The following is a 27,361-nucleotide window of genomic DNA, read 5'->3' as shown; positions in this document are numbered from 1 at the left end:
CATTTCAGGAAGGATGTGAGGGTTCATGAGAGGACCAGAGGAGATTTACCAGAATGGTTCCAGGGATGAGGGATTTTAGTTACACGGTTAGGTTGGAGAATCTGAGGTTGTTTTCCTTGGAGCAAAGGAGATTGAGGGGAGATTTGATAGAGATGTACAAGATTATGACAGGATTAGATAAGGTGGACAAAGGAAAACTGTTCCCGCTAACTGATGTTACAAGGACTAGGGGACACAGATTGAAGGTTTCAGGAAAGAGATATGGGGGAATGTGAGGAAGAACCTTTTTAAGTAGTGAGTGGTAATGACCTGGAACTCACTGCCCACGAGGATGGTGGAAGTGGAGACAATCGATGATTTCAAAAGGAAATTGATGGGTACTTGAGGGAAATAAACTTGCAGGGCTACAGGGATCGAGCTGGGGATTGGGACTGACTGGATTGCTCCACAGACAGCTAGCATGATTCGATAGGCCGAATGGCCACTTTCTGTGCTGTAATGACTCCATGAATCTGCTTCCACTGCCCTTTCAGATCAAAACAACTCGCTATGTAAAAAAAAAAAATCCCCTCATCTCCCCTCTCTGGTTCTTTTGTCAATTCTTTTCATTCTGTGTCCTCCGGTTACCAACCCTCCTGCCACTGGAAACAGGTTCTCCTGAGCTACTCGATAAAAACCATTTAATAGATTGAATTAAGAAGCAGCTTCAGTTCCTGGTGTTTTTATTTCAAAGCTAAAGACAACAGCGCAAACAAAAATAAAAGAGCTCGATTGATATGCGTAGGCCTATTCCATCCATTCAACACAGCGAACCTCAATGGTGTTCACAGGCCACTCCACCTCAACTGCACAAAACAACACATTCAGCTTCTCTCTCTAATCCGGAAGCAAGGCGCTCAGTTCACTGAGAGAGGATGAATCTTCAATCTCAGGAACATACTTCTCCACAAGGCAGTTGCTGAGGATGCGCAACCAATGCAACAGATGGCCAAACATATACATCATACCAGCAGGTCAGATGGGTTATAGAGGAATCAGTAATCATTCTGCAGCCTGTAACTTGATAAATAAACATCCCAAACCCCTGGATTACATTCCAGTCTGTAACTCATTCCCAGGTATCTGTTATTCTTTCTATAAACCATCTGAATCCCTCGATTAGATTCCAGTCTGTAACTAACTCTCGGGTATCTATTATTTTATACATAAATCCCCGGATCCCCTCGATTAGATTCCAGTCTGTAACTCACTCCCGGGTATCTGTTATTCTATATATAAACCCCGCTGAACCCCTCGATTAGATTCCAGTCAGTAACTCACTCCCAGGTATCTGTTATTCTATATATAAACCCCGCTGAACCCCTCGATTAGATTCCAGTCAGTAACTCACTCCCAGGTATCTGTTATTCTATATATAAACCCCCCGAACTCCTCGATTAGATTCCAGTCTGTAACTCACTCCTGGGTATCTGTTACTCTATAAATAAACACCCCACCCCACTGAACCCCTCGATTAGATTCCAGTCTGTAACTCACTCCCGGGTATCTGTTATTCTATATATAAACCCCCCGAACTCCTCGATTAGATTCCAGTCTGTAACTCACTCCCGGGTATCTGTTATTCTATATATAAACCCCCCGAACTCCTCGATTAGATTCCAGTCTGTAACTCACTCCTGGGTATCTGTTACTCTATAAATAAACACCCCACCCCACTGAACCCCTCGATTAGATTCCAGTCTGTAACTCACTCCTGGGTATCTGTTATTCTATATATAAACCCCCCGAACTCCTCGATTAGATTCCAGTCTGTAACTCACTCCTGGGTATCTGTTACTCTATAAATAAACACCCCACCCCACTGAACCCCTCGATTAGATTCCAGTCTGTAACTCATTCCCGGGTATCTGTTACTCTATATATAAACACCCCACCCCACTGAACCCCTCGATTCGTTTCCAGCCGGTAACTCAGTCCCTGTACCTGTTGTTTGGTATTTACCTCCAGTCCATTCTCTGCCTCTCCATCACTGTCCATGTTTATGCTCTCTAGCTGAGCCCGCGCTTGCTGCAGCCAATCGTCAATCCCGTTGATCTCTCTGAATGTTTTCTCCCGCTCTTGCACCTCCTCCTCGATGTCCCTCCGACTTTTCTCAATCTTCTGTGTCAGACTGTAAGAACAAACCGCCTGGGTGAAGGGCAGGAAACTTCTAGAATTCAGGGTGCGAGCCCAAGCGTGCATCGGTTTCTGAATTCCGATCAGTCCATGGGCTGTGGGAGGGGAAATGAGGGAGCGAGGGGGACCCTGTTATTGGGAAGAGGCAGCGAGGATGGTTCTTGTGTAATGGACGGTCTTTGCCTGTCAGTAACGAGTGACTGAGTCCCCCTGCTCAGTGCCAATCAACATAATAAAGACCTTAATCCGTTTCCAATTAGGCAGGGAACAAACAAGACCCATCACAACTAATGACTGTAGCCAGTCTGCACAGGATCAGACACTGGGCTGTCGCGCTCGGAATGGATAAAAGGAGACCACTACAATCGCTGGCAAGGAGGGGACAGGCACCAAGCAGGAGACAAAAAAAAAACAGTTCACACCATGTGGGTCAGTTTTAGGGTGGGGTGGGGGGGGGGGCCGAATGGGGTTTTATAAAAGTAGCCCTTTGACTGTCTGAGCTACAGTCTGCTCTGATGGCAAAAAGTTGGAGAATTACATCCCCATCCACAGGCCCAGACTGAAGATTAACAGGCTATTGTACCATGGGAGGCATCACTACATGGACCTTGGCTGAAGCTTTAGTTCCGTAATTTATTTTTTATTCTTTCATGGGATGTGGGCGTCGCTGGCAAGGCCAGCATTTGTTGCCCATCCCTAATTGCCCTTGAACTGAGTGGCTTGCTAAGTCGTTTCAGAGGGCAGTTAAATGGTAACCACATTGCTGTGGGGCTGGAGTCACATGTAGGCCAGACCGGGGAAGCACGGCAGATTAAAGGCCTGCTCAGGTATAAAATTGAAACCCAACCTGGGCCCAGCTCGAGTCCTTTAACTTGTTTTCACGCCCATCCGACCTGAGTATTGCAGTAAATTTAATGATATCAGACATGTTATTGTTGTCTACCTTGTCCAACTTGTGATCCTGTTCATCCGTTCTGGAAGCAGGCTATTCCTGCAGACGGAGTTGTGGGGAATCATGGGTCAGCCTGATCCTGTGACTTTCCCGAGGCAGCAATGTCCAGCCCGAGCCGAGCCGAGCCGAGCCGAGCCGAGCCGAGCCGAGCCGAGCCGAGCTGAGCTGAGCCAAGCCCGAATCCAACACATGTAGTCGGGTCCCGTCGGCTTCGGGTCGGGTAGCCAGGCTTTACGGTAGATTTCCTTCTCTAAAGGACATTAGTGAACCAGATGGGTGTTTATGACAATTGATGATAGCAATGGTCACCATTACTGATACTGGCTTTCAATTCCAGATTTGTTTTTTTTTTATTAATTGAATTTAAATTCCTCCAGCTGCTGTGGTGGGATTTGAACCCGTGATCCCAAGACATTAGCCTGGGCCTCTGGATTACCAGTTCAGTGTCATGACCACGACATCACCATCTCCCCCCTCCAGGGTCACTGAGTCTAGTTCTGTCACCGACCCTCCCCCCCCCCCTCACAGAAATCTCCACCGGGGCTGCAGCCTGGGCCTCTCCTCACTTACCTCCGACATCGGCCTTCCATCGCTCGCAGTTCCTGAAGGACGGGGGGTGCCAGAGTTTGGTCGGAGGCATCCTGAACACCAAGGACACTGGTCACCCGGCAGACCAGAATGGCCAGAGCTGATTGTTGGCGCTTCAGCTCATCGGCATAACGGCTGACGTACTCCTCCAGGGCCTGGAGCTCGGCCTCGGTAGTTTGTTCCCTCGGGCCATCTGGCAAATCATCCTGGAGATGGTCGAGGACAATGGTCACTCGATCAATCTGAAGGCCGGGAAACGAAAAGAACTTGAAATTTCAGAGCACTTTTCGCCTCAGGACGTCCCAAAGCGTTTTACAGCCAATCACGTAATTCTGGAAGTGCAGTCACTGTTTTAATGTAGGAAACGTAGCAAATAATTTGCGCACAGCAGGATCCCAGACACAGCAGTGTGATAATGACCAGATCATCTGTCTTAGTGATGTTGGTTGAGGATTAAATATTGCCAGGAATTCTGGGGAGAACTCGCCTGCTCTTCTTCCAATAATGGCTGTAGGAACTTTTATGTCAACCAGAGAGGGCACACAGAGTCTTGGTTTAATGTTTAATTGATTTCATCTGAAAGGCAGCACCTCCGACAGTGCCAAACTCCCTCATTACTGACCCACTCACAGCACAGTGCTCCCTCAGGACTGACCCTCTGCCAGTGCAGTGCTCCCTCAGTCCCAACCCTCCGACAGTGCAGTGCTCCCTCAGTCCCAACCCTCCGACAGTGCAGTGCTCCCTCAGTCCCGACCCTCCGACAGTGCAGTGCTCCCTCTGTCCCTACCCTCCAACAGTGCAGTGCTCCCTCAGTCCCAACCCTCCGACAGTGCAGCACTCCCTCAGTCCCGACCCTCCGACAGTGCAGTGCTCCCTCAGTCCCGACCCTCCGACAGTGCAGTGCTCCCTCTGTCCCAACCCTCCGACAGTGCAGTGCTCCCTCAGTCCCAACCCTCCGACAGTGCAGTGCTCCCTCAGTCACAACCCTCCGACAGTGCAGTGCTCCCTCAGTCCCAACCCTCCGACAGTGCAGCGCTCCCTCAGTCCCAACCCTCCGACAGTGCAGTGCTCCCTCAGTACTGACCCTCCGACAGTGCAGCACTCCTTCAGTACTGACCCTCTGACAGTGCAGCACTCCCTCAGTACTGACCGCACCTTACACCACTGTGCATGGACCTACACCCCACGGACTGCAGCAATTCAAATAGGCAGCTTTTCACCACCTTCTCAAGGGGAATTAGGGATGGGCAATAAATGCTGGCATAGCCAGCGACGCCCATATCCCATGAAGTAATTTTAAAAACCCTCTGACAGTGCAGCACTCCCTCAGTACTGACCCTCTGACAGTGCCGCACTCCCTCAGTACTGACCCTCTGACAGTGCAGCACTCCCTCAGTACTGACCCTCCGACAGTGCAGCACTCCCTCAGTACTGACCCTCTGACAGTGCAGCACTCCCTCAGTACTGACCCTCCGACAGTGCAGCACTCCCTCAGTACTGACCCTCCGACAGTGCAGCACTCCCTCAGTACTGACCCTCCGACAGTGCAGCACTCCCTCAGTATTGACCCTCCGACAGTGCAGCATTCCCTCAGTACTGACCCTCCAAGAGTGCAGTATTCCCTCAGTGTTGCACCTCCGACAGCGCAGCCTCCCTCACTACTGCAGTGGAGTACAACCCTCGATAGTCGTCAGCCGTGGCTCAGAGGTAGCACAGTTGTCACGCAGTCAGGAAAGTTGTGGTTCAAATCCCAGCACAGATGCCGGCCTGTGTTGGTGCAGTTTGTACCAGGTCACTGGCCTGTTGGTCCAGTTTGTACTGGGTTACTGGCCTGTGTTGGTGCAGTTTGTACTGGGATACTGGCCTGTTGGTGCAGTTTGTACTGGGATACTGGCCTGTTGGTGCGGTTTGTACTGGGATACTGGCCTGTTGGTGCGGTTTGTACTGGGATACTGGCCTGTGTTGGTGCGGTTTGTACTGGGTCACTGGCCGTATCGGTGCGGTTTGTACTGGGTCACTGGCCTGTGTTGGTGCATTTTGTACTGGGTCACTGGCCTGTGTTGGTGCGGTTAGTACTGGGTCACTGGCCTGTGTTGGTGCATTTTGTACTGGGTCATTGGCCGTATTGGTACGGTTTGTACTGGGTCACTGGCCTGTGTTGGTGCGGTTTGTACTGGGTCACTGGCCTGTGTTGGTGCGGTTTGTACTGGGTCACTAGCCTGTGTTGGTGCGGTTTGTACTGGGTCACTGGCCTGTGTTGGTACGGTTTGTACTGGGTCACTGGCCTGTGTTGGTGTGGTTTGTACTGGGTCACTGGCCTGTGTTGGTGCGGTTTGTACTGGGTCACTGGCCTGTGTTGGTGCGGTTTGTACTGGGTCACTGGCCTGTGTTGGTACGGTTTGTACTGGGTCACTGGCCTGTGTTGGTGCGGTTTGTACTGGGTCACTGGCCTGTGTTGGTGCGGTTTGTACTGGGTCACTGGCCTGTGTTGGTGCTGTTTGTACTGGGTCACTGGCCTGTGTTGATGCGGTTTGTACTGGGTCACTGGCCTGTGTTGGTGCGGTTTGTACTGGGTCACTGGCCTGTGTTGGTACGGTTTGTACTGGGTCACTGGCCTGTGTTGGTGCGGTTTGTACTGGGTCACTAGCCTGTGTTGGTGCGGTTTGTACTGGGTCACTGGCCTGTGTTGGTACGGTTTGTACTGGGTCACTGGCCTGTGTTGGTGCGGTTTGTACTGGGTCACTGGCCTGTGTTGGTGCGGTTTGTACTGGGTCACTGGCCTGTGTTGGTGCGGTTTGAGCTGGGTCACTGGCCTGTGTTGGTGCTGTTTGTACTGGGTCACTAGCCTGTGTTGGTGCTGTTTGTACTGGGTCACTGGCCTGTGTTGGTGCGGTTTGTACTGGGTCACTGGCCTGTGTTGGTGCGGTTTGTACTGGGTCACTGGCCTGTGTTGGTACGGTTTGTACTGGGTCACTGGCCTGTGTTGGTGCGGTTTGTACTGGGTCACTAGCCTGTGTTGGTGCGGTTTGTACTGGGTCACTGGCCTGTGTTGGTACGGTTTGTACTGGGTCACTGGCCTGTGTTGGTGCGGTTTGTACTGGGTCACTGGCCTGTGTTGGTGCGGTTTGTACTGGGTCACTGGCCTGTGTTGGTGCGATTTGAGCTGGGTCACTGGCCTGTGTTGGTGCTGTTTGTACTGGGTCACTAGCCTGTGTTGTTGCTGTTTGTACTGGGTCACTGGCCTGTGTTGGTGCGGTTTATACTGGGTCACTGGCCTGTGTTGGTGCGGTTTGTACTGGGTCACTGGCCTGTGTTGGTGCGGTTTGTACTGGGTCACTGGCCTGTGTTGGTGCGGTTTGTACTGGGTCACTGGCCTGTGTTGGTGCGGTTTGTACTGGGTCACTGGCCTGTGTTGGTGCTGTTTGTACTGGGTCACTGGCCTGTGTTGGTGCGGTTTGTACTGGGTCACTGGCCTGTGTTGGTGCGGTTTGTACTGGGTCACTGGCCTGTGTTGGTGCGATTTGAGCTGGGTCACTGGCCTGTGTTGGTGCTGTTTGTACTGGGTCACTAGCCTGTGTTGGTGCTGTTTGTACTGGGTCACTGGCCTGTGTTGGTGCGGTTTATACTGGGTCACTGGCCTGTGTTGGTGCTGTTTGTACTGGGTCACTGGCCTGTGTTGGTGCGGTTTGTACTGGGTCACTGGCCTGTGTTGGTGCGGTTTGTACTGGGTCACTGGCCTGTGTTGGTGCGGTTTGTACTGGGTCACTGGCCTGTGTTGGTGCTGTTTGTACTGGGTCACTAGCCTGTGTTGGTGCGGTTTGTACTGGGTCACTGGCCTGTGTTGGTGCGGTTTGTACTGGGTCACTGGCCTGTGTTGGTGCGGTTTGTACTGGGTCACTGGCCTGTGTTGGTGCGGTTTGTACTGGGTCACTGGCCTGTGTTGGTGCGGTTTGTACTGGGTCACTGGCCTGTGTTGGTGCTGTTTGTACTGGGTCACTGGCCTGTGTTGGTATAGTTGTACCTGTTGCTCCTGGGTTTTGGTGCAGTTAGTACCTGCTCACTCATCGTTTTCCATTCCTCCCTCTGGCTCCTGCTGTACAATTCTTGCTTTCTTGCAGAGTCTTGGAGACAGAGCCAGTGGTCCGAGAGCCTGGACACTGCGAGGCTGCCTGACATCCCATCGCCTGCTTCACCAGTCTGCTCCAAATTCACCGCTCTCTTCCTCAGGTCCACCAACATCATTTCGATGGAATCGATTTCTCTTCCCAGACCCTTCGGTTAATGAAGGAAACAAAAACATTAACACTACAAAAAAAAAACTTTTTCGGTACAAATGTTTAACTTCTGTCCCAGGCTACAGTGTCCTTCCTTTTTAAGAGAGGGATTTACCTCAGTGATATCGGGGCTAAAAGGGCTAATTTATGAGGACAGGTTCCATTGACTATGCTTGTATTCCCTTAAATTTAGAGATTAAAGAGTGATCTAACTGAGGTGTTTAAAATGATTAAAGAAATTGATAGGATAGGTAGCAAGAAACTATTCCCTCTGGTGAGGTGTCCAGAAAATGTGCCCAGTCCAGTGCTATTTACAATCTATGTCAGTACCTTAGATAAGGGGAGTGAGTGTGATGTATTCATGACTGCTGATGATACAAAATTCGGAGGGAATGCAAGTAATGAGGAGGATGCAAAGAGGCTGCAGAGGGAATATAGATAAACTGGATGAGTGGGCAAGAACACGGCAAATGGAATACAATGTGGCAAAGTGTGAAGTTATCCACTTTGGTCAGAAAAATTTTTAAAAAACAGAATATTTTCCGAGTGGTGTCAGACCGGGAAATGTTTGCATTCAAAGGGACCTGGGTGTCCTTGTACATTATTCACAGAAAGTTAGGATGCAGTACAGCAAGCAATTAGGAAGGCAAATGGTGTGTTAGCTTCTGTTACAAAGGGGTTAGAGTGTAAGAATAAAGGAGTCTTACTACAAAAATACAGGGCATTAGTGAGACCACACCTGGAGTACCGAATGCAGCTTTGGTCTCCTTATCTAAGGAAGGACGTAATTGCCCTTTGAGGGAGTACAACACAGGTTTATTAAACTGGTTTATGGGATGAGAGGGTTGTCCTGTGAGGAGAGATCGAGTTGACCAGGGCTATCTTCCCGGAGTTCAGAAGAATGAGAGGTGATCTCATTGAAACATAGACCGTTCTTAACAGTCTTGGCAGGGTAGATGCTGAGAAAATGTTTCGCCTGGCTGGGGAATTTAGAACACGGGGGCACAGTCTCAGGATAAGGGTTTGGGCCACTAAGCACTTAGGTGAGGAGAAATTTCTTCACTCAAAGCGTTGTGAATCTTTGGAATTGAGAGGTCCCCTCCTGGGAGAATCTAGTTTCAAAATAAGAGGTCTCCCATTTAAGAGATAAGGAAGAATTTCTTCTCAGAGGATTGTGAATCTTTGGATTTCTCGACCTCAGGCAGCAGTGGAGACTGGGTCATTGAATATATTCAAGGTTGTGTTAGACAGATTCTTGAACGATAGGGGAGTCGAGGGTTATGGGGAACGAGCAGGAAAGTGGAATTGAAGCCAAGATCAGATCAGGCATGATCTTATTGAATATTGTAGCAGGCTCAAGGGGCTGAATGATCCCATCCTGTTCCTACTGTTCCGCGAGTGCTTCTATTTTTTTTGTAAAATATGTTTGGAAGGACTTACAGTTCAATTGTGGACATTGATTCATCTGGAACCTTGAAGAGATGCTGAACTTCGTGTTTTTTTTAAAAGAGGTCACCAGAAGGCTTCTTGAACTTGGCTTGTAAACAAGCCCTTACTGGAAGGCACCTGTTTTCAGATAAAATACCAGCAGGGAGCTTGTTGTTTTGACTTGGGGAGATGTTTACGGAGAAGTGACAGGTTAAGATTTATAGAGGTAAGGAGGCTTGATTTCTGGAATGTTTTTGGTTTCACTTTGAATTGTTACAAAGCACAGTTGTTTTTTGCCTGCCAAGAAAAACCCAGCTCCTTTCTCTATTTGAAAGAAACCCTGCATACCCAGTGTTTCAGTCTCCTCTTTCCTCCTGTTTTGAAGAAACCCTGCATATTGAATGTGTGGAAACTGAAACCCCTGTTGCCACATTTCTGCTGCAAGGCCTATCTGAAACCTCTGTTGCTGCATTTCTTGGAAAGCCTACCCAAACTGATCTTCAACATCACCTGGAAAGAACTGTTCTAGGAAGATCCCAGTGACAGCCATCTATACGCATTTGGGACACCAAATCAAAACAAAGGACACCTTTCCATATCTTCTCTTTTTTCTTCAAGAATGAGCAAGTATTCAGCTTAAGTGTTTTTTTTTGTAACAGAGCTCTAAAACCAAAAATCCCTTTTAGTTTTCCGGTAACCAATGTATGTATGCATGTGTGTGCGAGTGTGAGGGGCTAAGGTAAAAAGGGGACTTTAATATTTCAATCTGTGTGTTTATGCTTTGCTTCATTACTGGTAAGGATTGTTTTACAATAAACTGATAATTTTGTTGTTTATTAAAGAAATCTGGTTGGTGTGTTTTATTCTGGGATAAAAATAGAGTCTTTGATTGATCGTATCGATAAGTGGGAAAAAATTTAAATATATATTGTGACCCATGGAGAAGTGGAACTAGAATAAACAGTGACACGCCTCCCACCTCGGTCATAACACTGCATCCCACACCCCTATTACCACACCCTGTTCCCCATCTCTAGGGCACTCAGCCACCATCTCTCCACAAATGCCATCAACTGAGTGCGGGGTGGGTGGGGGTGGAGATCGCCAGGGCTGATGCTGGTTAATTCTCCTCCTGATTCCTCCACCAGGGGTATGGTTGTGATCAATGTCTTTGAAAAGATGGATAGAGTCTATGATAGCGTGAAATGTACGTCGGCTGTGGGAGGAGATTAAATGTTAAATCTTTCTGTGCCTTCCCTATATTCCTATAGTTAGAATAAAATCACCTTATCAACCCATGTTTTTGATTTACAATGTGCCCTCACCCCAGGAACAGGCAGAGACACAGACACAGATTCAGACACAGACAGAGAGTGAGATACAAACCTAGGTAATCAGGCAAAGTCAACATGGTTTTGTGAAAGGGAAATCATGTTTAACCAATTTATTGAAATTCTTTGAGGGAGTTACATGTGCTGTGGATAAAGGGGAACCGGTGGATGTACTGTACTTAGATTTCCAGAGGCATTTGATAAGGTGCCACATCAAAGGTTATTGCAGAAAATAAAAGCTTATGGTGTAGGGGGTAACATATTGGCATGGATAGAAGATTGGCTAGCTAACAGGAAACAGAGAGTAGGCATAAATGGGTCATTTTCTGGTTGACAAGATGTAACGAGTGGCATGCTGGGGCCTCAACCTTTTACAATTTATATTAATGACTTAGATGAAGGGATCAAAGATATAGTTGCTAAATTTGCTGATGATACAAAGATAGGTCGGAAAGTAACTTGTGAAGAAGGCATAAGGGGGCTACAAAGGGATATAGATAGGTTAAGTGAGTGGGCAAAGACCTGGCAAATGGAGTATAATGTGGGAAAGTGTGAAGTTGTCCATTTTGGCAGGAAGAATAAAAAAGAAGCATATTTTCTAAATGGTGAGAGATTGCAGAGCTCGGAGATGCAGAGGGATCTGGGTGTCCTAGTGCATGAATCACAAAAGGTTAGTCTGCAGATACAGCAAATAATTAGGAAAGCTAATAGAATGTTATTGTTTATCACGAGGGGAATTGAATACAAAAGTAGGGAGGTTATGCTTCAGTTATACAGGGCGTTGATGAGACCACATCTGGAATATTGTGTACAGTACTGGTCTCCTTATTTAAGGAAGGATGTAAATGCATTGGAGGCAGTACAGAGAAGGTTTACTAGACTAATACCTGGAATGGGTGGGCTGTCTTATGAGGAAAGATTGGACAGGCTAGGCTTGTATCCACTGGAATTTAGAAGAGTACGAGGCGACTTGATTGAAACATATAAGATCCTGAGGGATCTTGACAGGGTGGATGTGGAAAGGATGTTTCCCCTTGTGGGAGAATCTAGAACTAGGGGTCACTGTTTAAAAATAAGGGGTCGCCCATTTAAGACAGAGATGAGGAGAAATCTTTTCTCTCAGAGGGCCGTGAGTCTTTGGAATTCTCTTCCTCAAATGGCGGTGGAAGCAGAGTCTTTGAATATTTTTAAGGCAGAGGTAGATAGATTTTTGATAAGCAAGGGGGTGGAAGATTATCGGGGCTAAGTGAAAATGTGGAGTAAACAGTTCAGTCATGAACTTATTGAATGGCGGAGCAGCCTCGAAGGGCCAAGTGGCCTACTCCTGCTCCTAATTCGTATGTAACCGGCAGAGGCTGACTGATAGAGGCAGACACAGATTCAGACACAGACCCAAACACACGTAGACCCAGACACATGCAGACTTGGAGGCTGGCAGACAGATGCAGACACAGATTCAGACATAGACGCAGATGCAAACACAGAGAGTTTTGTTTATGTTTAGAGATACAGCACTGAAACAGGCCCTTCGGCCCACCGAGTCTGTGCCGACCATCAACCACCCATTTATACTAATCCTACACTAATTCCATATCCCTGCCACATCCCCACCTGTCCCTATACTTCCCTACCACCTACCTATACCAGGGGCAATTGCTAATGGCCAATTTACCTATCAACCTGCAAGTCTTTGGTATGTGGGAGGAAACTGGAGCACTCGGAGGAAACCCACGCAGACACAGGGAGAACTTGCAAACTCCACACAGGCAGTACCCAGAATTGAACCCGGGTCGCTGGAGCTGTGAGGATGCGGTGCTAACCACTGCGCCACTGTGCCGCCCATTGCAGACCCACATTCATCCTGCACCTCCACCACACTCTTGGCCGGTGTGTAACACAGATTAATGGAACATTTTCTTTACCGACTGCCTTTCCACTTGCTCAATTGCTGCTTTATAGGAGGTTGGGATCTCTGCTGCGCAGCCTTTGAGGGATGTCTCCAGAGTGTCGAGGAGGTCTGAGAGTTGCCGGCAGTCTGTCACATATTCTCTCAGCTTCTCCGGGTACCTGCAAGGAGCAGAAATAATTTATTCATTTTTTAAAAAATCTGCAGATGACTCACCGAAGAGTTTCAACATTGCCCCTGAGACATGGGAAAACCTCACTCAGGATCACTCGACATGGGAGAACCTCACTCAGGATCACTCAACATGGGAGAACCTCACTCAGGATCACTCGTCATGGGAGAACCTCGCTCAGGATCACTCGACATGGGAGAACCTCACTCAGGATCACTCCACATGGGAGAACCTCACTCAGGATCACTCGACATGGGAGAACCTCACTCAGGATCACTCGACATGGGAGAACCTCACTCAGGATCACTCCACATGGGAGAACCTCACTCAGGATCACTCCACATGGGAGAACCTCACTCAGGATCACTCCACATGGGAGAACCTCACTCAGGATCACTCCACATGGGAGAACCTCACTCAGGATCACTCCACATGCCACAATCTCATCAGCAATGGTGCTAACTCCTTTGAACAAATCAGTTACACTGACCAACAGGAAACGTGAGCTTCACAAGTCCAGAGCCACAAGCACCACTTCTGCACCAACAATACATGTATATCCAACCTGCAACAGATCAGATCATGCTCAAATTTGACTGATTAGCCATCTTCGAACATATTGAACCTGAAACATAAATCAATGAATTCGAGCTGATATCATGCTCATCATCGAGTACGATGGACCAACACTACGACTAGATGACAAGTTACAAGAGAAGAGTGAACTTACTGAGAGTCTCCACTCAGGCTCTCCTCTGTCCTTCAACAAAAACTTGCATTTATATAGCACCTTTCAAGCAGTAAAATATCACAAGGCATTTCACATGACTTAATCAGAAAAGGATGAGGATTTTAAAATGGAGACATAGCTGCACAGGGAGCCAGTCAGTGAGGAAAGATGAGATGGACAAACACCACTTATTGCGAGTTAGGATACGGGCAGCAGAGTTTTCTGGTGGGAAAGCAGGAAAGAAAGAAAAGAGCAAACATGTGGCAGATAAAATTTAACTCAGAGAAGTGTGAAGTATGAAACATTTCAGTACGAAGAAAGAGGACGGCAATTTTTTTATTTGTAAATGGAATAGGAGATTCGCTGGCCAGGCCAGCATTTATTGCCCATCCCTAATTGCCCTTGAGAAGGTGGTGGTGAGCTGCCTTCTTGAACCGCTGCAGTCCATTTGGGGTAGGTATACCCACAGTGCTGTTAGGAAGGGAGTTCTAGGATTTTGACCCAGCGACAGTGAAGGAACGGCGATATAGTTCCAAGTCAGGATGGTGTGTGACTTGGAGGGGAACTTGCAGGTGGTGGTGTTCCCATGTATCTGCTGCCCTTGTCCTTCTAGTTGGTAGAGGTCGCGGGTTTGGAAGGTGCTGTCTAAGGAGCCTTGGTGCGTTGCTGCAGTGCATCTTGTAGATGGTACACTCTGCTGCCACTGTGCGTGGGTGGTGGAGGGAGTGAATGTTTGTGGATGGGGTGCCAATCAAGCGGGCTGCTTTGTCCTGGATGGTGTCGAGCTTCTTGAGTGTTGTTGGAGCTGCACCCATCCAGGCAAGTGGAGAGTATTCCATCACACTCCTGACATGTGCCTTGTAGATGGTGGATAGGCTTTGGGGAGTCAGGAGGTGAGCTATTCGCCGCAGGATTCCCAGCCTCTGACCTGATCTTGTAGCCACGGCATTTAGATGGCTACTCCAGTTCAGTTTCTGCTCAGTGGTGAACACCAGGAATGTTGATGATGGGGGGGAATTCAGTGATGGTAATGCCATTTAACATCAAGGGGAGATGGTTAGATTCTCACTTGTTGGAGATGGTCATTGCCTGGCACTTGTGTGGCACAAGTGTTATCAATCCAAGTTATCAGCCCAAGCCTGGATATTGCCCAGGTCTTGCTGTATGTGGACACGGACTGCTTCAGTATCTCAGGAGCCGCGAATGTTGCTGAACATTGTGCAATCATCAGCGAACATCCCCACTTCTGACCTTATGATTGACGGAAGGTAATTGATGAAGCAGCTGAAAATGGTTAGGCCTAGGACACTACCCTGAGGAACTCCTGCAATGGCACAGATTGAAGGTTTTGGGCAAGAGAGCAGGGGGAATATGAGGAAGCACGTTTTTATGCAGCAGTGGTGGTAATGACCTGGAACTCGCTGCCCACAAGGTGGAAGTGGAGATGATCAATAACTTCAAGAGGAAGCTGGATGACCACCTGAAAGAAATAAACTTGCAGAGCTACAGGTATCGAGCCAGGGAGTGGGACTGACTGGATTGTTCCATGGAGAGCCGGCATGGTCTCGATGGGCCGAATGGCCTCCTTCTGTGCCGTAAATGACTCTACGTCCTGGGACTGAAATGATTGGCCTCCAACAACCACAACCATCTTCTTTTGAGCCAGGTATGAATCCAACCTATAGTACAATTTGAAAGGGAACGTGGAGGTTTGTGGGTGGGTGTACACAAATCTTTGAAGGTTGCATGACAGGTCGTGTAGTTTGTGAAAACAGCATATGGGATCCTTGAGTTTTAGTGAAAGGTCACTGACCCGAAACGTTAACTCTGTTTCTCTCTTCACAGATGCTGCCTGACCTACTGAGTATTTCCAGCGTTTTCTATTTTTGCTTGGGATTCTTAACTTTATTAATAGAGACATCGAGTATGAAAGCAAGGAAGTTATGTTAAACCTTTATTAACCACTGGTTAGAACCCAGAGGGAATATCATTTCCAATTCTGGGCATCAAACTTTCGGAAGGATGTCAAGGTCTTGCAGAGGAGATTTACGTGGAAAGATTGGAGTAACTGAGATTGTTCTCCTTACAGCAGAGAAGATTAAGAGCAGAGATTTAATAGAGGCATCCAAATCTATTTTTTATATTTGTTCATGGGAAGATGGTGCTGAGCCGCCTTCTTGAACTGCTGCACTCAAAGAACAAAGAGAACAAAGAACAAAGAAAATTACAGCACAGGAACAGGCCCTTCTGCCCTCCAAGCCTGCGCCGATCCAGATCCTCTATCTAAACCTGTCGCCTATTTTCTAAGGGTCTGTATCTCTTTACTTCCTGCCCATTCATGTATCTGTCTAGATACATCTTAAAAGACGCTATCGTGCTCGCGTCTACCACCTCCGCTGGCAACGCGTTCCAGGCACCCACCACCCTCTGCGTAAAGAACTTTCCACGCATAACCCCCCTAAACTTTTCCCCTCTCACTTTGAACTCGTGACCCCTAGTATTTGAATCCCCCACTCTGGGAAAAAGCTTCTTGCTATCCACCCTGTCTATACCTCTCATGATTTTGTACACCTCAATCAGGTCCCCCTCAACCTCCGCCTTTCTAATGAAAATAATCCTAATCTACTCAACCTCTTCATAGCATATGGTCCATAGAACCATAGAAAAGTTACAGCACAGAAAGAGGCCATTCAGCCCATCGTGTCTGCGCAGCTGAAATAATTAGCTGCCCGATCTAATCCCACCTTCCAGCACCTGGTCCGTAGCTTTGCAGGTTACAGCACTTCAGGTGCAGTTGAGGGTTTTTGCCCCCACCACCAATCCGGGCAGTGAATTCCAGACACCCACCACCCACTGGGTGAAAAGGTTTTTCCTCATGTCCCCTCTAATCCTTCTACCAATCACCTTAAATCTGTGCCCCCTGGTAATTGACCTCTCCGCTGGGGAAAACAGGTCCTTCCTGTCTACTCTATCTAGGCCCCTCATAATTTTGTACACTTCAGTTAAGTCACTCCTCAGCCTCCTCAGTTCTAAGGAAAACAACCCTAACCTATCCAATCTTTCCTCATAGCTGCAACTTTCAAGCCCTGGTAACATTCTTGTAAATCTCCTCTGTACTCTCTCCAGAGCAATTATGTCCTTCCTGTAATGTGGTGACCAGAACTGTACGCAAACTCCAGCTGTGGCCTAACCAATGTTTTACACAGTTCCAGAATTACATCCCTGCTTTTGTATTCTATACCTCATCCAATAAAGGAAAGCATTCCATATGGCTTCTTCACCACTCTATCTACCTGTTCTGCCATCTTCAGGGACCTGTGGACATGCACTCCAAGGTCTCTCACTTCTTCTACCCCTCTCAATATCCTCCCGTTTATTGTGTATTCCCTTGCTTTGTTTGCCCTCCCACGGCACAGTGGCGCAATGGTTAGCACCGCAGCCTCACAGCTCCAGGGACCCGGGTTCAATTCTGGGTACTGCCTGTGTGGAGTTTGCAAGTTCTCCCTGTGTCTGCGTGGGTTTCCTCCGGGTGCTCCGGTTTCCTCCCACATGCCAAAGACTTGCAGGTTGATAGGTAAATTGGCCATTATAAATTGCCCCTAGTATAGGTAGATGGTAGGGAAATATCGGAACAGATGGGGATGTGATAGGAATATGGAGTTAGAGTATGATTATCATAAATGTGTGGTTGATGGTCGGCACAGACTCGGTGGGCCGAAGGGCCTGTTTCAGTGCTGTATCTCTAAATAAAATAATTTTAAAAATAAATGCATTACCTCACACTTCTCCGGATTGAATTCCATTTGCCACTTTTCCGCCCACTCAACCAAACCATTCTGGAGTCTACAGCTATCCTCTTCACTATCAACTACACGGCCAATTTTTGTGTCATCTGCAAACTTCCCAATCATGCCTCCCAAATTTTAATCCAAATCATTAATATATACCACAAACAGCAAGGGACCCAACACTGAGCCCTGTGGGGTAGGTACACCCACAGTGCTATTAGGAAGGGAGTTCCAGGATTTTGACCCAGTGACAACGAAGGAACGGCGATATAGTTCCAAGGCAGGATGAAGTGTGACTTGGAGGGGAACTTGCAGATGGTGGCGCTCCCATGCATTTGTTGCCCTTGTCCTTCTAGTTGGTAGAGGTCGCGGGTTTGGAAGGTGCTGTCTAAGGAGCCTCGGTACATTGCTGCAGTGCATCCTGCAGAGGGTACACACTGCTCAAACTGTGCGTCAGTGGTGGAGGGAGTGAATGTTTGTGAATGGGGTGCCAATCAAGTGGGCTGCTTTGTCCTGGATGGTGTCACGCTTCTTGAATGTTGTTGGAGCTGCACCCATCCAGGCAAGTGGAGAGTATTCCATTACACTCCTGACTTGTGCCTTGTAGATGGTGGACAGGCTTTGGGGAGTCAGGAGGTGAGTTACTCGCTGCAGGATTCCTAGCCTCTGACCTGCTCTTGTAGCCACGGTATTTATATGGCTACGTCAGTTCAGTTTCTGGTCAATGGTAGCCCCTAGGATGTTGATAGTGGGGGATTCAGCGATGGTAATGCCATTGAATGTCATGGGGAGATGGTTAGATTCTCTCTTGTTGGAGATGGTCATTGCCTGGCACTTGTGTGGAATGTGATGCTTCCTCAGTACTGACCCTCCGACAGTGCAGTGCTCCCTCAGCACCCGCCCTCTGACAGTGCTGCACTCCCTCAGTACAGCACGGGGAGCATCAGTAATGGAGCTTGACCTAACCTTGATATAATTCAGTGTTTGAACCACTGAACCATGGCTGACAACCAAGAGTGTTGGAACCTCAGTTATGTTGACTGCCATAGCAATTAATCCACTGTTTGGTGATTATTGATGTATCACTGGTTTACAGTAACACAGATAAGCTCCGCCCTCTTGGTGCTACTCACTTTTCCACGTTCTCTTGCTTGGCCTCGAGTGTGTCCAATAGGTGTTTGGCGGCAGACAGCCTGATCCAATCCCCTTCCATCTGGAGCTCCTGGGATTCTCTGCACCTTTTCGCTGCTGTCACCTCCTCCAGAGCTTCATGCTGCCTCCGGCGCAGGTCTGTGTCTCCAGGAGGCTGCCCATCACTGCTTGGCTTGTGGCTTTGCTCAAGTACCATGCGGGGCACCTGAGAACAGGCAAAGGAAGAGGGAAGCAAGGATGAGAACCCTGGTACTCAAGGCATTGTCAGGATCCCACCTAAACCCCACGCACATCTCGAGCGCTGAGGAAGTGCTCAGTCGCCCAGTCCAGACACTCAACATACCGAGTCCAGTCTAGACAGTTAGCTAACACCAGGTGCCAACACTCCCTCCAGCTGTCATTGAACAGTGGAGGTGCTTTGTGCTGAGGGAAGACCTGGCAACAATTGCACCCATCATGCCACCTCTGTCAGTTTTGTGTTGTGTTGAAGAATCTCGAGTTCCGTCAGATTTAAAACTGAGGAAGAAAGGCACTGCCTGGGGTCATGACGGAACTACCAGTATCTACCAGCAATATTCTGTCTCCAGATAAAGATATCCCAAGTAAAACCAATCACTTCATCATAGATGACTTAGAAGTTGTGAAGAGACAAAAAGCTTGCAGATAAATAAATGCCCAGGGAGAGACTATTTAACACAGAGAGCACTGAGAGAGACTCGAGAGGAGATTTGTGAGACACTAACTAACATTTTGAAGGAGTCATTGTAATACTGATGAAGTACAAATAGATTTAGATACAGACTCACGCAGTGACCACATTCAGAAATGGAAATAAAACTGGCACAGGAAACTACAGGACCATTGTTCTTTCATTCAATGTAAAACAAACTAACAGAGTGATTATCAGGAGTAAACATGAGGATTATTCATACAACAATATACTGGCTAACATTATTCCATGTGGATTGAGAAGGGAACGTTTCTCCCTCAATTAACTTCACAATTTCTGAGAAACTGATAACCCAGGACTGGGGACGTCCTCTGACATGGGTAAACCTCGATTTCCAAAAGACTTTTGATATAGTTTCACATAGGAGGCTTTGAATTAAACAGAGCTCAGGCTTCAGGTAAACACTGGAAATTGGTAAGAAACTGGCCAAAGGATTGGAAATGATGGTATTCATGACAGGAGTTCTGCCAGGAATCTGTGTTTTTCTAATTCCGGCCTCTTGTGCATCTCTGATTTTAATCGCTCCACCATTGGTGGCCGTGCCTTCAGCTGCCTGGGCCCCAAACTCTGGAATTCACTCCCGAAACTTTTCTGCCACTCTCTCCTCGGTTAAGATGCTCCTTAAAGTGTACCTCTTTGACCAAACCTGTCTTAATATCTCCTTATGTGGCTCAGTGTCAAATTTTGTTTGATGATGCTCCTGTGATGTGTCTTGGGATGTTTGACTATGTTAAAGGTGCTATATAAATACAGGCTGTTGTTGATGTTGGAAGTGCCGAGTGGGCAATCTGCATGCCGAGTTTAATAGAAGGGTTTGTACAAGATTGATGGGCCGAATGGCCTCCTTCTGTGTTGTATAATTTGATGTTGCTATGTTTTGTATTGTTTATTGGTATATTAAAGGGTGTAACTGTTACCTGCGGCAGTTCTTCTGCTGTGGGCGTGACCTCGTCATCACTAGAAGCCATGGGATCTTCTCCGCTCTGCACTGGCTCCTTGTGCTCACCCAGGCTGTGTTGGAAACACTGCTGACCTCCGACCCTGGACTCTGAGGCAGGTGGTCTATCCTGTGAAGGTAAAAAGGATGGAAGTGCAGCACCCACTGACAAAGCAGCTGAGCTGCTAGAGGTCACCCTCGCCCAAGCACCCTCGTCTGCCCGCTCTGCTCCCCACCAACCCATATGGATGCCCGAGAGTAAAACTGTCCTCTTGCTGCAGACCCCTGGCTGTAACATTTCTAAGTGGAAGTCTGTGTCAGCCTTCAGGAATGGTTTCTACACTTCATTGATTTACACTGGCTCCTGGTCTGGCAACGTCTTGATGTTAAAATTCTCATCCTTGTTTTCAATCCCTCCATGGCCTCGTCCCTCCCTATCTCTGTAATCTCCTCCAGCCCCACAATCCTCCGAGATATCTCCACTCCTCTAATTCTGGCCTCATCTGCATACCCGCTTTCAGCTGCCTGGGCCCTAAGCTCTAGAATTCCCTCCCTAAACCTCTCCACCTCTCTCTCCTCCTTCAGACACTCCTTAAAACCCACCTGGTTGATCACCTGTTCTAATATCTCCCTCCATGGCTCAATCTCAAATGTTATAAAATTATTTTCCTGTGAAATGCCTTGTGATGTTTCACTCCATAAGCGTGACAGGTTGCTACTGTTTTGGTCTGCAGTTGAATGCAGTTATATTGAGTCAAAAGACCAGAGTAGTTCCCAGGTCTGGTCCCAGGTTTACACAAAACTGGCTGATCTCTTGTGGAGTAATAGTCAGGCCCTGACAACTGATGTGAGAAAACCAGTTAGTCATCCAGCTTCTGATCACCAACTAGTGACCCACGCAGTGAGAGATGCAACATGATTCAACATGATGCAACTGTGATACTCGTACCTCACCTAGAGTCATCATGACATCGGGACTGAAAGAGTTACGTTAAGAGGACAGGTTGCATAGGCTTGTATTCCTTTGAGTATAGTTTAAGGGATGATCCAATTAATTTAAGATGATTAAAGGAGTTGATAGGGTAGATACAAATCAACCACGATCTAATTGAATGGCAGAACGGGCTTGAAGGGCTGAATGGCCTCCTCCTGTTCCTATGTTCTTAGCGTTATATTCCAGAAGCCAGGCAGTGAAGGATAGAACTGGAGACAATCTTTACACACTTCTATAAACTTTTATTTACTATAACATACACTTACAAACATGCACCTCCCAACCTCCAAAGTTTGTCTGTTCCTATTTATAGGAGCTCAAGTGAATCCCCAAATAATGCCCATCACCTGCATATATACAATTAAACAGAATTAATATACAATTAACGGTTACTATCTTCAGGGGGAGGGGGAAATCTGAGGGGGGACAAAAGGTTTGTTTACAAGGAGGAAATATTTTTGAAAGCAAATGATTTGCACCCCAAGATTGCATGTTCCTGGGCTCCTCAAACAAACATTCTGCCATTAGATCCCAGGGCACTATTTCAAAGAACAGTAGAAGTGTTCTCCCCAGCATCCTGGACAATATTCCTCCCTCAACTAACATCATTAAAATAGCTGCTGTCTTTGCCTGTTATTAACAGTCACTACACATGGTTTCCTACATCACAACAGTGACTGCATTTCAGAAGTACTTCACTGACTGTGAAGCATTTTGGGATGTCCTGAGGCACTACAGAAATGCAAGTCTTTCTTTTACACCTCAAGTAGCTCACTGAATGTGATGGCCTTTGGAAAGTGACACGGCGCTATCTAAATGCAAGCTGGATTTGATTTATACCTTTGTTAAGAATGCGCATAAAGAACCGAATAACCAATTACCTGCGGGTCACAAAGGATTTGGGGATTTTCTTCTCCGATATGACGCGCCAAAGAAGCTGTCAATGTCTGGAGCCTGGTCCCCGACTGCCCCAGACCCCCACTCAGCTCCTCGTTTCCGGCGCTAAGTTGGTTTTTGATGCAATTTATCTGCTCCATCTTCTTCCTCACCATCGATTCCACTACCTTTTGGAGAAAAGATTATGAAAGAAGAAAGGTTCAGCGTTTTTTCCCCCGCTTGGACCAGTGAGATTGTATCCTGGCTCTCACACTAGCGCAGGGTGGCATCAGTGGGGAACCTCCTGATGTTGCAGCCCCATAGCGTCCCAGGGTACAGAGCAGAAAGGAGACCATCCCAGGCCAGAAATGGCCATGTCTGCTTGGGCACAGGCTGTCAATACCGGGCCCAATCTCCTGGCAGAGGTACAAATACCTCAGCGTCCTGGATCAGGGAAGGGAATGCACCACATGGTAACTCACAGCAGACGGCCAATTATTTTTATTCGTTCTCGGGATGTGGGCAACAATGGCAAGTATTCAGCGTATTCACACCTAATCTGTACTAATGCTTTGTCTTTCAACACACCATTAACATATTGTTTGTCTTTGCTCCGTGACCTTTTGGTCAGCTATGTGGCCTGGTCCAATCGAGACCTCCTTTGTTATCTCTTGCCCCACCCCCACCTCACTTGTTTATAATCTGTGACTTTTCTAATATTTGTCAGTTCCGAAGAAGGGTCACTGACCCGAAACGTTAACTCTGCTTCTCTTTCCACAGATGCTGCCAGACCTGCTGAGTGAATCCAGCATTTCTTGTTTTTGTTTCAGATTTCCAGCATCCGCAGTATTTTGCTTTTATTATAATGGCAAGTATTTATTGTCCTGAGAACCTGGTGGTGGGTCACTTTGAACAGCTAATAAACATCTTGCTCGGCCACTTCAGAGCATACCATGGATCAAGCACATAGTGTGGGACTGGAGTCTCGGGTAAGTCAGACCGGATAAGGACAGGAGGCTTCCTTCCCTCGTGGGCATCAGTGACGGGATCTGGAATGCTCTGCCTGGAAAAGGTGGTGGAAGCTGATCCCATAAATAATTTTAAAAGGGAATTGGGGATGAGGAACTTACAGGGATACGGACAAAAACAGGGATGTGGGACTGAACACAACTGCTTTTTCAAAGAGCTAGCACAGGCACGATGAGCAGACTGGCCTATTTCTCTGCTGCAAATTCCTACGATTCTAACAAGGTGGGTTTTAACAACAATCTCAAAGCTTCCAGGTCACTTTTTACTGATTGCAGATTTTTGAGAACTGAATTCAAATTCTTAAACTGTGACAGTGGGATTTGACCTCACATTGTGCTGGATTATTAGTGCAGGTCTCTGGATTACTGGTCCATTAACGGAACAACTACCCAAACAAATTTTGCAAATATAAATTTCATAACTCGCCACTTGAACTCAGATGCTTTGAGTTGTTAACCTTCTTCTTCTTTGGCCTCCTTGTCTCGAGAGACAATGGATACGCGCCTGGAGGTGGTCAGTGGTTTGTGAAGCAGCGCCTGGAGTGGCTATAAAGGCTAATTCTAGAGTGACAGACTCTTCCACAGGCGCTGCAGGTAAAATTGGTTGTCGGGGCTGTTACACAATTGGCTCTCCCCTTGCACTTCTGTCTTTTTTCCTGCCAACTGCTAAGTCTCTTCGACTCACCACTCTTTAGCTCTGCCTTTATGGCTGCCCGCCAGCTCTGGCGATCGCTGGCAACTGACTCCCACGATTTGTGATCAATGTCACAGGACTTCATGTCACGTTTGCAGAGGTCTTTAAAGCTGAGACATGGACGGCCGGTGGGTCTGATACCAGTGGCGAGCTCGCTGTACAATGTGTCCTTGGGGATCCTGCCATCTTCCATGCAGTTCACATGGCCAAGCCATCTCAAGCACCGCTGACTCAGTCGGGCGTTTATGCTGGGGATGTTGGCTGCCTCGAGGACTTCTGTGTTGGTGATACGATCCTGCCACTTGATGCCAAGGATTCTCCAGAGGCAGCAAAGATGCAATGAGTTCAGTCGTCACTCTTGGCTGATATGCATTGTCCAGACCTCGCTGCCGTAGAGCAAGGTACTGAGGACACAGACTTGAAACAGTCGGACTTTTGTGTTCCGTGTCAGTGCGCCATTTTTCTACACCCTCTTGGCCAGTCTGGACATAGCAGTGGAAGCCTTTCCCATGCGCTTGTTGATTTCTGCATCGAGAGACATGTTACTGGTGATAGTTGAGCCTAGGTAGGTGAACTCTTGAACCACTTCCAGAGCGTGGTCGCCGATTTTGATGGATGGAGCATTTCTGACGTCCTGCCCCATGATGTTCGTTTTCTTAAGGCTGATGGTTAGGCCAAATTCATTGCAGGCAGCTGCAAACCTGTCGATGAGACTCTGCAGACACTCTTCAGTTTGAGATGTTAATGCAGCATCGTCAGCAAAGAGGAGTTCCCTGATGAGGACTTTCTGCACTTTGGTCTTCGCTCTTAGACGGTCAAGGTTGAACAACCTGCTACTTGATCTTGTGTGGAGGAAAATTCCTTCTTCTGAAGACTTGAACACATGTGAAAGCAGCAGAGAGAAGAAGATCCCAAACAGTGTCAGTGTGATTTGTTAACCTGGTGCCATGGAAATCAGATGAGCAAAGAGCCCTTACCCCTTCTTTAAACTAACTCACCCTTCATTCAAATCCCACAGCCCAGGTGAGTACCCAGGTAGTCTGGATGGTGAGACCATGAACTCTGACCTATCTGTCTGTAATTATTCACTGCTCTGTATCCAAGCCGGTTTATGTGCTTGAGCAAGGGAATTGTGATCAAGGCTGGATAGAAACAGGCTCAGAGTTGGGCCTGTTCAGCTGCCTTTTCTGATGGTTCCAGCTAGTCTGACTCCCTCTTCACTCTGAATAACTAACTGTCACAAACAAACCGCAACCACAAGGGCGTGAAGCTACTCGACATGTTGCAACAAGTGTGGTCAGCGAGAAGAGACACATGTGCCAAAAATAGACAACAGAGGGAAGGAGAGGAGGGGGAGGGCGGGAGAGAGAGAGAGGAGGGGGAAGGCGGGAGAGAGAGGAGGGGGCAGAGATAGAGGGAGAGTGAGGGCCAGAGAGAGAGACACACAGAGAGAGAGAGCGAGAGAGACAGGGCCAGAGAGGGAGGGGGGGGGTGCAGGGCCAGAGAGAAAGAGAAAGTGGGGGAGGGGGGTAGAGAGAGAGAAAAAGAGAGAGAAAGAGAGAGAGCAGGAAGGGCGGGAAGGGCCAGAGAGAGAGACGGTGGGGTGGGGGCAGAGAGAGAGACAAAGAAAGAGGGGGTGGAGAGAGAGAGAGAGAGACAGACAGAGAGCGAGAGAGACAAAGAAAGAGAGCGAAACAGGGAGAGAGTGAGGGGGGCAGAAAGAGAGAGAGGGAGGTGGAGGGGGATAGGGAGAGAGAAAGCGAAAGAGAGAGAGGGGGGGAGAGAGACAGACAGACAGAGAGAGAGAGAGAGTGGGGGGGGGGGGGCGGTGCAGAGAGAGCAAGAGAGAGGGCCAGAGAGAGAGAGAGAGAGACAAAGACAGAGAGACAAAGCGAGACAGAGAGCGAGACAGAGAGAGGGGGGGACACAGACAGAGAGGGAGACAGAGACAGACAGACAGACACAGAGGGGGGGGGTAGAGAGAGAGAAAGACAGAGAGAGATAGAGAGAGAGAAGGTGGGGCAGAGAGCGTGGGGAGGCCACAGAGAGAGAGAGGGGGGGTGGGGCAGAGAGCGAGGGGGGGTGCAGGGAGAAGGGGAGGGGCAGAGATAGAGGGAGGGACAGAGAGAGAAAGAGAGCGTAGAGAAGGAGGAAGAGGCAGAGGCAGGCAGAGAGGACAGAGTGAGGAAATGAGAGAGGAGGAGGGAGGGAGAAGCAGAGAAAGAGAGAGAGAGGCACAAAGGGAGGGAAGGAGAGTCAGACAGGGAAAGCGGGGGAGAGCGAGAGAGAGGGAAAGACAAACAGCAAACAGACAGACTGTGTAGTGGCAGAGGCAGTAACTTTGAGAGAGATAGGAAGAAAACACAAACAGACCCATATACAAACACAAACACGTTTACAAACACACACAGGCAAACACATTGGCAGGAACTGGGGGGAGACAATTAAAGACTGCGAGGACACACACACAAACAATCATCAAGAGACCCATCTCCTGAAACTATTGCCTGCTCGGCTGGTTGCTACGGAGACCAGGTCCTTACCTGTAACTCTAGCGGGGCTTCCTCCCACTCGAGTAGCTCCTGAATTCTTGTTGCTTTCTCATGGAAGCTCTGAATTTCCTGTTCCTGGAACTGAATCTCCTCCTGTGGGGACAGGGGGCATCATCGAGTTAACGGACAAAGGGAAAGAATGATAGCTGCTTTGGCTCTCAATTCGACAGATATTTCACATTTCAATGTAATTAAACACAAGCAACAAAGGTACAGAAAAGTAAATCTCCATCAGCTCAGACTGAGACGAATGGGAAATCTTAGTGTCAGTTAAAGAGGTCTGTCGCAAAATCAGGCTGGAAATATGTTAATTAAATTAGAAAATGCTGGAAACTCAACAGGTTCGGCAGGATCTGTGGAGAGAGAAACAGTTAACAATTCAGATTAATGACCTGTCATCAGAACGCAAGTCCTCTGCACCATTTATATTTTTAACATCTGTGGTATTTTGCTGTTGTTTTACTGTAAATGTGTGAACTCTCTCCGTGGCAAGTGTGCACACAAAGCACAAAACTGTAGGAGCTTTACTCTGTAACGAACCCCGTTTTTCTTTTCCAAGGTGGCCTTTATACCCCAGGCCCCTTTTATATTTTTCACGTCGAGGGGGCCTTTATACCCCAGGCCCCCTTTATATACATATTACAGTTTTAAAATAACTTTATTAAAACCAGATAAATAAACAAAAACTCGAATTAAAATGCCATTCTCGGCGTCGACGATGCACTCCAGTCCCTGCGGTGCCCACCGGTCGCGGAAGGCCCCAAGTGTACCGGCAGACACCGCATGCTCCTTCTCCAGGGACACCCGGGCGCGAACATAACCGCGGAAGAGGGGCAGGCAATCGGGGAGGACAGACCCCCCGACGGCCCGCAACCTGGACCTGTGAATTGCCACCTTGGCCAGGCCCAGGAGCAGACCGACGAGGAGATCCTCCTCCCGGCCCACGCCACTCCGCACCGGGTGCCCAAAGATCAGGAACGTGGGACTGAAGTGCAGCCAGAATTTGAGGAGCAGCCCCTTCAGATACTCAGAGAGGGGCTGCAATCTCGCACAT

General features: G+C 48.1%; 1 protein-coding gene across 1 annotated transcript in view; it reads right to left on the bottom strand.

The window, feature by feature from the left end:
* LOC137374040 (nesprin-2-like) overlaps positions 1-27,361 on the bottom strand; it is a 133,581-nt gene that overhangs the window by 31,658 nt on the left and 74,562 nt on the right. The window contains exons 20-27 of the mRNA XM_068039824.1: positions 26,299-26,400; positions 22,039-22,221; positions 20,144-20,293; positions 18,478-18,701; positions 12,671-12,815; positions 7,769-7,987; positions 3,698-3,957; positions 2,002-2,170 (exon numbers count right to left, since the gene is read on the bottom strand). Coding sequence (XP_067895925.1) covers positions 2,002-2,170; positions 3,698-3,957; positions 7,769-7,987; positions 12,671-12,815; positions 18,478-18,701; positions 20,144-20,293; positions 22,039-22,221; positions 26,299-26,400 — 1,452 coding nt within the window. The remainder of the gene's footprint in view (positions 1-2,001; positions 2,171-3,697; positions 3,958-7,768; positions 7,988-12,670; positions 12,816-18,477; positions 18,702-20,143; positions 20,294-22,038; positions 22,222-26,298; positions 26,401-27,361) is intronic.

Source organism: Heterodontus francisci, chromosome 9 (genome assembly GCF_036365525.1).
Source record: "Heterodontus francisci isolate sHetFra1 chromosome 9, sHetFra1.hap1, whole genome shotgun sequence".
In the NCBI taxonomy this organism is placed as follows: Eukaryota; Metazoa; Chordata; class Chondrichthyes; order Heterodontiformes; family Heterodontidae; genus Heterodontus; species Heterodontus francisci.
Note: the sequence above shows the minus strand (reverse complement) of the source record. Positions and strands in the feature narration are given on the sequence as shown.